This window comes from Episyrphus balteatus, chromosome 1 (assembly GCF_945859705.1).
Source record: "Episyrphus balteatus chromosome 1, idEpiBalt1.1, whole genome shotgun sequence".
NCBI classification, from domain to species: domain Eukaryota; kingdom Metazoa; phylum Arthropoda; class Insecta; order Diptera; family Syrphidae; genus Episyrphus; species Episyrphus balteatus.
This window is the reverse complement of record NC_079134.1, coordinates 133355655-133366867: the sequence shown is the minus strand read 5'-3', so window position 1 is coordinate 133366867 and position 11213 is coordinate 133355655. Positions and strand designations below refer to the sequence as shown.

At 31.7% G+C, this 11213-nt stretch overlaps 1 protein-coding gene across 1 annotated transcript; it reads left to right on the top strand.

The window, feature by feature from the left end:
* The first annotated feature begins 4824 nt into the window (after nucleotides 1-4824).
* On the top strand, nucleotides 4825-9877 carry LOC129905287 (5'-AMP-activated protein kinase subunit beta-1). The gene is made up of 3 exons (XM_055980729.1): nucleotides 4825-5770; nucleotides 9239-9469; nucleotides 9533-9877. Exons 1-3 carry the CDS (start codon nucleotides 5162-5164, stop codon nucleotides 9677-9679), a joined length of 987 nt encoding a protein of 328 aa, XP_055836704.1. The 5' UTR covers nucleotides 4825-5161; the 3' UTR covers nucleotides 9680-9877.
* Nucleotides 9878-11213: the final 1336 nt, after the last annotated feature.

Here is an 11213-nt window from a genome sequence, read left to right as displayed (position 1 = left end):
TTAGTTAAATTATTAATTTTATTATTCATTTTATTATTCTTGGAAGTCTGAGGTAGGTATAAAAATATAGATTTATTCCCTCTCCCCACGCTTCTCTCCCATTTCTCTCCTTAATTTATCAAATCGATATACTTCCATTCCTTTGATGATATAGGGGAAAGTCAAGTGTGAGACCAAAAGATTTTCAAACAAAAATTCATGTCAAAGGTAGCACGCTCTGCGACATAGTTTCCACGATGCGTTTTTTCGTAGACTATCAAAGTTTTATGCTATCGTCAAAAAACCGTTTTTCAATGTTTTCAGATTTCAACGATTTTTTACTCAGCCATTTTTCGGTCAATTTCAGTTTTTACAGTTCTAAACAGAGAAATACTTGTTCTTTTTGAAAATATTTTTTTATTATGCTCAAGCACCTAATTGGGTGTAGAGATTTTATGGGCTGAATCTAAAAGTACAACATTTTTTAACATTTTTTTAGAGTTCGGAGACCGTTTTAAGCTACATTTTGTGTTTTGGAAATTATTTTTTATAAATAGTTTTATTGTTCTATTTATGTTACAATGAAATCCATTCATGCGTTCTATTTAAAAATTAGTTCATGCTTTTTAGTTTATTAAAACATTTTTTTCCAAGCCTAATTTTTCATACAAAAATAGCACAACGAAATCTTGAACGAAACTTAATTTTTTTTTCTTTTAAAACTTATTTTCTAATGTTTTTACTTGCGATATAGGTTATATAGGGCAAGTTTAAGATTAAAAAAAAAAAAAAAATCGAACTCGAGATAACAATCACACATCGTCGGCTTAGAGTGTAAACCTGCTAACTCCACTTTTAAACTCGTGACAAATTTGTTAAAAAATAAAATATTTCTAAATGTTTGAATAAATTCAAGACAGCATAAAGTTATTCCTTAGATTTCATACTATTAAATGCAAAAGATTTGAAAGCTTTTTGTATTTTTAATCAATTTTTGAAATCATTTTTATGTGGAGTTAGCAGGTTGGAGTTAGCAGGTTTACACTCTAAGCCGACGACATGACATTACGATGATGGAGAATCCTGTTAAGCGATTTTCTTCAAACTTGGTAGTTACCTGTTTTGGATGATTCCCTAGAGGGGAAATTGATTTTTTTAGTACCAAAACTAACGGTACCTGCCATATAACGGAAATAGAAAAGTAATTTTTTTTTCAAAAACGGCTCTAACGATTTTGATTGAAATTTTTGTGTGTAGTCTTACAAATAAGACGCAACATTTGAATTAATTATACCCCCCATAGCTTCTGCGACCTGTCATCGCCTACAGCTTTCCGGTATGGTATACCATCTCCAAGACAGCCATGAAGGAACTACAAATGTTCGAGAGAAAAATACTGAGGATGTGCACCGGACTTTACTTCGATCGACAGCGACAAAAATACTACAGCAACAAGCGACTCTACGAGGAAGCAAAAATCATACCACTGGACAAGTATCTACTGCGATCGGCGAAGATACTTGTAGGAAATATCGCCAACCACCCCAATCAGCTGATGAGAAGAATGATAGCCCAACAACGACATCCGGAACCTAGGTACCTTTGCGCTTTGGATATACTGGATGAGCACATAATTTCAATGGACAACGAAGAAGCAGTTAACTTTTACGCCGACACCCAGTCGGCATACTATCGTGGCTAAACGCCAATCAAACCAACCCAACTCAACCAACCCCACAACTGGACATCCGGGTCTGAACACCCCGAGGACAACCTAGTCAGCAGACTTTTTAAATTAAGTTTAACCATGTATAATATTTATTTATATTTTATAACTTAGTCATTGTATAAGGTTAGGCCCCTTCTGTGCCAACAAAATTTTATATCAACCAATGTATCTTAGAAATAAGTTAATTTTAAGTCAATTGTAAATAACAAGTTTAATAAACTAAATTGAATTGAAATTGAAAGACTCAATTCTTTTTGGAAGAATAAACATTATACCCCCCATAGAACCCTACAAACTTTTTTTTAAAGCCTAGTACGCTGCTGCTACGAAACGAATTTTGAAGTCTCCAAAGTCAACAGCGGACATGTTAATCATCAGGTATTATAGAAAAGTAAAAATAATAAAAGTACAAATAAAAAATTTCAAGAAAAACATCAAAAAATAAGTTTAAAGGCAAAAACAAAACAAATTAAATTTCGTTCAAGATTTCTTTAACGAAATTTTGTATGGAAAATTTCTTTTCGCATCAGCAGCGTACTAGGGTTAAATGTTAGAAAATTTTTATATACATATAAAAAATTATGTTTTTAAAAAACGACTCTAACGACAAGAAATTAGATGGCATACTACGTTTTATGATCAAAATCAACGGTGTTTCATTAATTATAAAAATACATAGATTTTATATATTTTTTACATTATCATGCTTTAATATGGAACAGGGCTAATAAGAGCAAGTACGTGCGACCCCATTCGTGCATTTTCTTTGATTTGAATTTTTATTATTTTCACTTTGACATAATTGTCTATGGTAAAGGTATAACTACAACGGCCACTTTTTGCAAAAAGTCAAAAAGTGAAAACTTTCAAACTCATTTTGTGACACTTTTTCTGACCACAAAATTTAAAATAATGATGCAGAAAGCTTATTTTTTGGTTAAATACTTATTTTTTTTCCAAAAACAAATAGCGCTAGAAGGAAATAAAAAAAAATTACTTTTGTAAATTTCCCACTTTTTCACTTTTTAGGTCATTGTAGTTTGCGTTAAAATCTTCGCTATTGGCGATTGGAGCACATACTACTAGCGCCGTAGTTTTAACTTTTGAACTAATTTAAACAGGACGGATGTTTACATTTGGTATTTCTAAAAATGGCGTCCATGTCAAAAGTCCTAACAAAAAAAAGTAAAATGTCGGATGCTAGCTCCTTCCGTCCTGTTAATTTTATGTCGTTTTCTTTCACTCCAATGAGAGTACCCTTTTAGTACTTATTTTTGCACTTTTGAAGGTTTTGTGTTCTTTGACGCCACGAAAGTGTAAAAAAAAATCACTCCGGAGTAATTTTAGTACTACGGAGTACCCCGGATTTACTCCACATTTTTAGTCAGATTTACACCGATTTGCACACACACTTATGAATTTGAAGTTTGACATTTTAAAATTTTGTTTGAAAAATGAAAAATGCGAAAAGTTTTTCTTTCAAACTCTTTTGTTATTAACAAAAACCACAGTACACATAAAAAGGTAATATATTCCGATTTCCGAACTGACATTGGTCGCCAGATTGTCAAAACATGACACTTTGGCGACCAATGTCAGCTACCGAATTCTTAATTGTTTAAAATACCGACGAAAAACGCACAAAAACCGATAAACCACGCACACCACTAACTTTTAAACAATTATTTACCATTTTCCGCGATGAAACACGAAGAAAATTTGTTATTTTTCAATTTATAATATTTTTAAATGACATTTTATAAATTAAAACAAAAACAAATTTCCTGTTTACTGCGATTGAAATATAAAAATTAAAAGCCGACCTGACAGATTGGTGCCCATTTTTGACAAACAAATTTTGACAACGTTCGGAATATATTACCTTATTATGTGTACTGTGAACAAAAACAACCATTATGAATATATTTTCTATTTTATTATATTCCGCCATATATATTTCTTCCATTTTTTCGTTAATTCTTCACTTTTTTCAAAATGAAATTGAAAACCGAATAAAAAAAAAATTTCAGCCAGTGTTCTTCATCAATAAAAAAAAAATTCCTGTGCCATATAACAAAAAAATCCCATTTTTTTCTGTGTTGATGGGATATTTTTATTTTACAATTATAAAATCAAACCAAAGGTGTGTGTAAATTAGGCTGAAAAAACCGATCAGAAGCATAATGAAAAATATACCAAAAGTAAAACTAAGTTCGCTTCTACACGAAGACGCAAAGCGCAAGACGCATATAAGAGCAAGGGAAAAAGAAAATTCCAAAAATGGGAAGAAAGAATTTCTATAGTGAGTCCCCGGTAAAAAATTTTGTGACTCTTTTTGACATTTCTCTTTGAACTTTTTTAATTTATTCAAATGTTTTCGTTGCGCATAGACCCCACACTGGAGTTGTTTCTTTGTATATTTTGGTGCTTTTTTTTTTTTTTTAAAGACATACGAAAACAAGAACAAAATAAAACTAAAGAAAATAGCTGTCAAATTGGCGTCTTCTAAAAAATACTTTACTTTTCAGATAGTTTTGTATGGGCGAGTATGGGAGGAGTTTCATGAAAAACCCTAATATTCGAAATCAAAATATACCATGAAGCATTTGCATTAAGTAATAGCCTTCTTGGAAGTAGAGAAAATATAAACTACTGCGAATTTGTTTATAGTTCTTACAAATTTTTCCCTAGGCTGGTTATCACTATTTTTTTCAAGGAAATTATCCATTTTTGCCTTGTCACACACACAATTACAAAAAAAAAATACTCTCATTTATGTTCTATCACTGCAGAAAAATGAGTACAAATTTAGAGTACTCCTTAATAGAGTGAAAGAAAACGACATTAGTTTTTGTTTTGACCACCGGTAGCGCATTTCAACTTTACCAATCGCCAATTATTGACTTTGGAGACTTAAAAATTTTTCGTTTCGTTTCAGCTGCTTTACAAATTTTTTGGCTTTACAAAACCCAAAATAGTCATCATCTCCACAGAAATGCTAGTGTTACTTCAGCTTAACATCGCACCAAATTACTTACCCCATTCTCCCCTATCCCAATCATATGATTTTGACATTTCGTTTGTCAACTTTGTTTTTCATGTAATCAGGAGAAAAAAAAAATAGACCAAAAGAACACAAAGAGAGGTGGTGATAAAAATATATTAAAATTTGTCTTTTCCTGCAACTCTACTTTTTTTTATTTGTTTAACTTAATTTTCATAATTCTTCTTCTTCTGTAAATAATTCAATTTTATTTTAAACAAAAATTAATTCACCTATATTAGCAACTACTTCTATTCTATATGCTCAAGTGAAGTCATCGTTTTTTTACCCCCAAATCACCTTTGTTACGCAGTGCACTATTATTTTTTTTTCTTCTTTGATTTCGTACTCAAAAGAAAATCCTATATTATATTGCCAAAAAAATTAATAACATTAAAAAAAAAAACAATATGGGAAATGCAGGCAGTGCTAATATTGCCAGAGAACGTCATAAGTCTGGCGATAACACTATGCCAAGTTCGCCGTTTCGCGACAACTCCGGCGGTGTCCTTGGGGGTGGCGCTGTCGGTGGTGTTGCTACTAACAACGCAGTAGCAGGCGGCGGTGTGGGCGGGCAGGCATTTGTTTTTGACAAGAAACCAGACACGCGCCTAGTTCTCCATGGAACGTCACAGGACGACGAAGAACAACCATATTATACAAAACCAGTATCGTCGTCGATTCACGACGATTCTGAATTTGCAACGCCAGCACCGAGACAACGTTCGAGCACTGTATCGGAGGGAACAACTCCAACGACGTCGAATATGGCTGCTGCTGGTGGTGGTGGTCGTAGTTTAGCTGAAGCTGAGGATGACATTAATAAGCCAGCACTTCCGACTGTTTTGCGTTGGGATGGCGGCGGTAAGCAGGTTCTTATTAGTGGCACTTTCACAAATTGGAAAACATTGCCAATGGTTAGGAGCCATGGAAATTTTGTAACTATTATTGATCTACCCGAGGGTGATCATCAATACAAGTTTTGTGTGGATGGCGAATGGAAGCATGATCCTAAATTGGTGAGTTTGTGTTTCTGTTCTGTATAAATCAGCAGGAAAAATAATAGGGAAATGAGTCATTTTGTCGCATTATTTTTGATGGGAGGGAAAAATCAATACTTAAAATAAGGAGATGTTGGTAGAGTTTTATTCCTTCGAATTGCTTCATGGTGCTGTCTTTTAGCTTCAAAAAAACTAAATTAGAAAGAAATTAAAGATAATTAGAAACAATTTTGAAGTTATAGGTACACGTTTTGCATTGAACAAACTTCTTTATTCTTTTCGACTTTGGAATACGAACTCCGATAGACTGGTTAGTTTCTATAGAATGGAACCCTTTATTTACTTCTTACGGCATTTTACCTATATACTTAATCTAATATTCAGTGAAGAAATAGAAAATAAATTCTTTTAATGACATGCCGAGTTTAAAAAGATCTGATAATCTTTTCATGGTATTCCCTTGCTTTTTAGTTTCATTCGCATCTGTTGTGTTTTTACAATCAAATAAATGACTTCTGGGTAGGTACCTTAAAAGTGTATAGAATAAGAATCTACATATAACGATAGGTGCGAAGCAGATCAACAACCACTTTACATTTTTATCTGCAGTCAAAGTCTAGTTTAGATTAATGCCTTTTAAGGAAACGTATGAATTTGATTTTAATTAATGTAACAAAAATACTTTCAACTATTTCAAGTATCCATTTAAGGTAAAGTCTTTTTTTGCTTACTCCTAGGCTTTGTATACTTAAAAGTGTGGTTCATAAATCATAATATTCGATCAAAGCTCCGACTTCATTGGGCACGTTCAAATAGTTAACTTAAAGCTATCGGATAGCTTTTTGTTGTTGTAAACAATGTTAAAAATTAGCATGGAAATTTCCGTTAACGAACCATTTTCTGTCAAAAAATAATCTGAAGGTATCCGAGAATGTCTGGTATACCTCAGGTATCCGAGTGATCAGTTGATAAACATTTAGCTTTTTTTATTTTGATTACTTTTCGGGCGATTATTCAGCTTAAAAATAAATACAAATTTGCAAGAAATAAAGTCAAAGCGATTGTGCAAGTACTATTCAACAATAAAAAAAAATGTAATTTGTTCAAAACAAACAGTTTCCTCTTCTCAATATTTACATATTTTTTTAAGTAGCTGCTTGGGCAATCTATGTGGATAGCTCTTCGTTCAAAAAGATATTCCAGATACGGGTATCCCAGATAGCCTATCCGATAGGTGTTTGAACGTGCCCATTTGCTTAATAACCGACGCGACTTCAAACAACTTAACTTTAATTTTCACATTCTTTTTTAATCTTTTGAGAAATCAAGAGCAAATGACTTACCCAAAAATACTGCCTTCTTAAAAATATTGGTCATCAATTTTGGTATTGATTAATATGCTAAATATAATTGTTGAGTTCTAAAAATTTAATTTGGATACCAGAATTAAAAGCAAAGCTAATCGAGGCATTCGAACTACTTAATTTTCTAAACCAGCAATCTGCGTGAATTGATCTTTTAGCCCAAGTTAAACGTTCAAAAATAACATACATACATGCGTTCAAAAGATAATAGGTATACACTATTAGAAGATTTAGACGGTCAAACGAAAAACTCCAAATTTTTAGTGGGGTTTGAATAATAAAATGCTAGTACGAGAGAATGGGAGCAGGTAGCAAATTTCTCGCTCGCTAGAAGTATTTCAAGGAGTACAGTAGTGTCCATACAAGTTCTCTAGCAACTTCAGTACTACACACTTCTTTACAAGAACCAACTCAATGCGTCTTAAGATATTAAAAATAGAGTGTTTAGGCTTCAAATAGCTTTAAAGCTTCCATTCCAATGCCGCCAGTTTGAACGCCATTTGCAATATCACTTTACATATTTTTGTTTAATCTTCCGAGGTGCAAAACATTTTAAGCCTTTTAAGAAACCTTTTTTAATGTAATTTTTCCCCTAGACTACGTAAGTGCTCATTATCTAACATTCTCTAGCAAGAAGAGGATATTTTGTTAATAGGCTGACATAAACCTAAACCATTATATTTTTGTATATTTTGTATTGTTTTTATTTTGGTGGTAGCCCCTTCTCCTTAAATAAATACTAGTATCGCCAAGCGGTCGAAATTTGACCTTTGAACCACAAATAGCATTTGCCTAAAAGGCAATATATAATTATGAAAATTTAATTGTAGCAGGAAGATTCCATGTACCTTTCAAATAAAACAAACATTTTTGAGTTTTAGGGTTTAATACCAACTGTTTTCAAAAAGCAACCTTTATTTCAATTGCGTTTTTTTGTAAGGAGAGATGTGTTGTATGGCCTTTATTTTTTGTTAGTTGTCAAAATCCTTGCCTACAAATTGTGGTTGTAACCTTATTCAGTCTAACGGTTGTTTTCCTATAAAGGTGCGACTTTGTTCGTTGGTCCAATTTGTTTTTTATTGTAATTAACAGACAAATACCGATTACCAACGCTTCTTGTTGTTCCAAATTGTTTGAATTACTGCAAAATACTTGACATATTATTATTTTATAAGTTATAACATTCCGTGTGTATAGAATTTGGAGACTGGCTATGGCTGCCGTTATATTTATAAATTATGTTGATATTAGAGTTCCAATGGAACTGATTTCGAAATATTGCTACAGAGAAATTTGTTCTTCTTTTTCTTCTCCATTATCGACGATAGTCATAATCTCGGATGAGAAATTTGTTATAAGTCTTAATTGAACCAAACTAATGAAAAACTCTTGATATAATAAATTAATTGAATTTCATGCCAAATTTACCCGTAAAAGTGCTTTTTACAATTAAAAAGCCAAGACGTAAAAAGAATATCCCTAGTGCGTACTGCGTACCCGCTCATAATTTGCAATGTTCTTTTATGAGCAGAATCATGCAAAAAATAAATACGAAATACTAAGTTGAAATGGTTGCTTATGTTTTGCACAATACTGTAAGTAATTCAGACAGAATCAATACATATTAGGTATGTATGTTAAATAATTTGCTCTCTTCTAGTTAATTATCTTTACCACACCAAAACTGATGTTTATAACCTTTGATATTTTAAGATGACGCTACGCAAAAACTGTTTTTTTTTTCATATGCAATTATTATTATAAAAGTTCACTGTAATCATGTTGGGGGAAGCAAAGTTTATTAAATAAATATGGAAACAGGCAAGAACTGTTAACTTTCCTTTTTTTTTTAACTCGTCTTTGTGTTGGCTAGGGTTCTATAACTTCTGTGTGAATAATTCAAAAATATTAATTTGCAGATATTGTCTCCTCAATTATTATTTAGAAATTAAAAATCACCTTCGTTAAGTTTTTATTCAAAATCTTTTAGTTATGCATGTCGTACTGGAACCTTGCATGTATCTTATTTTAATTCTTATGTCTTTCCATAATGTTTTTGATCTATTAAGTGTTTGTTTATTTTTCAAACATGAAGTTCTTATATTTTTTACAAAACACATAGAAAAGCATTGATGATCCTAGCGGAGTTAAAAACAATCTAGTCTCTGTTCGCCAATCAGATTTTGAAGTTTTCCAAGCCCTCGCCAAGGACAGTGAGAATGTTATCAACTATGCCGAAAGAGAATATTCTCAAGAGGTTCCACAAGCGAAACCATGGGAAAAAGTATCAGGGCCGCCAGTATTGCCACCACATTTACTCCAAGTTATCCTCAACAAAGATACTCCAGTATCTGTAAGTTATAAATTTCAATAAAATCTGGTGTACAAATTTTAATTTATTTATTTTTTTTTATAGTGTGAACCAACTTTGCTTCCTGAACCAAATCATGTGATGTTGAATCACTTGTATGCTCTCTCAATAAAAGACGGTGTAATGGTACTTAGTGCTACACATCGCTATCGGAAGAAATACGTAACGACTCTTCTCTACAAACCAATCTAAAAAGAGAAGTTCTTATTTGTTTTTTTCTTCATACAACTTCAATGAGGTTTGCAAAATGAATTTTTTGTTTGCAATTTACATCAGGGAAGTATCGTGCTAGCTTAAAAAAAAATTACTAATCATAGATAAAGACGAGTATTTTCTGATAAAAAAATGCTTTTGCCAGCAACAAAAAAATAAAACTTAGAATGCTTGAAATGTACCATAGATTAAATAGAAATTATAATGCGCTCCGATAAAATGGTTTTGAAATTTCTTGTGTGTCGACGTTGATAATTTCAAATATACGAGTACATTTTGTATAAAAAACCATTGGAAGTGTAACAAAGGTTTTGAAATTTATTATTTTTAATTTTTTTTTTTGTTTAATATTATTTTATTATGCCCTCTCCAATAAAAATAAATAAATAAATAATGTATTTTAAAATAAATAATTTTGTTTATTATTCTACCCCAAGAACATAAATGAGCAACAGTTGTATTTAAAAAAAAAAAAATACTTTTTCACCTCGAAACCATAAAAACTTGCCATTGAACGAACTGTAGCTTTTAGAACCGAGCAACCTGCTAGCTGGAAAGGATCATAAAGTTAAAAATGGAAGAGAGAAGGAAAGAGGCAGGATAATTGCTTAATATTCACTTTAAAAGAAATTTAACAAGCTCACCAAATTTAATATATTTTCATGTCATTAAGGATATTATCTTCTATGCCCTTTCCTCCTCGAATTCTCCTTTAAGTTTGAAATATTGTAAATCTATTTTAGATTGAAAGATATTAAATTGAACCTTAACACCTAAAAAGTAATCAATCAAAATCCGTTTAATAATGTTCGACGAATTTCAACATTTGAAACATTTATTTTGTGTTAACATTGCTAGTCTTCAGTTAACGATGTCAGCAGCTGCTCTACCAAAATCATTTCAATTTAAATTGCTTTCATTTGGTCTATCGGTTGTGCCAATTGAAGTATCAAAAAGCAAGCTTATTTTAATTACTTTCTTTAATTTAATATTTCCTCTAACAGAAATTATTATGGTATTAATTCTACACAAAGAAATATTTGCTTTTTCTGGGCAACCTGCTTTAATGGCTTTGGATTGTGTTGCAATAGTTGGTCCAATTTTGGTTCATATTTTAATGATTTCAGAATCATTTATAAAATGGAAATCCGATGTGAAAATTTGGAATCAAATTAATGAGATCGATAAAAAGTTTGTTTCAAATTCAGATTCTCTGCAAACGATATTCAAGAAGGATTTTCTCTTAATGACATTTATTCCGCCGATTGTTTATATTGCAGTGGTTCTAGCTACTTATCGAACTCAAAAAAATTGGGCTTTGGGTATTATCTGTGTTCAGTTTTCAAGAGTTTTCTATCACTTGGGAATCCTCATGTTTATATACTATACACGTTACATTGGTGATAGACTTTCTCAAATGGCTCAAGAAATAGAACATCTCAATGATTTGATATTAACTTATAAATTTTCATGCAAAGTAGCAGTTGAAAGAATTTATGAAATGAAGAAAATG

What these genes read in the sequence shown, in the direction of transcription:
- LOC129905287 (XM_055980729.1), top strand. Translation starts at nt 5,162, where the DNA reads ATGGGAAATGCAGGCAGTGCTAATATTGCCAGAGAACGTCATAAGTCT. An exon ending in GGAAGCATGATCCTAAATTG is followed by an intron (nt 5,771 to 9,238) that starts GTGAGTTTGTGT and finishes CAAAACACATAG; the next exon opens with AAAAGCATTGATGATCCTAG. An exon ending in ACAAAGATACTCCAGTATCT is followed by an intron (nt 9,470 to 9,532) that starts GTAAGTTATAAA and finishes TTTTTTTTATAG; the next exon opens with TGTGAACCAACTTTGCTTCC.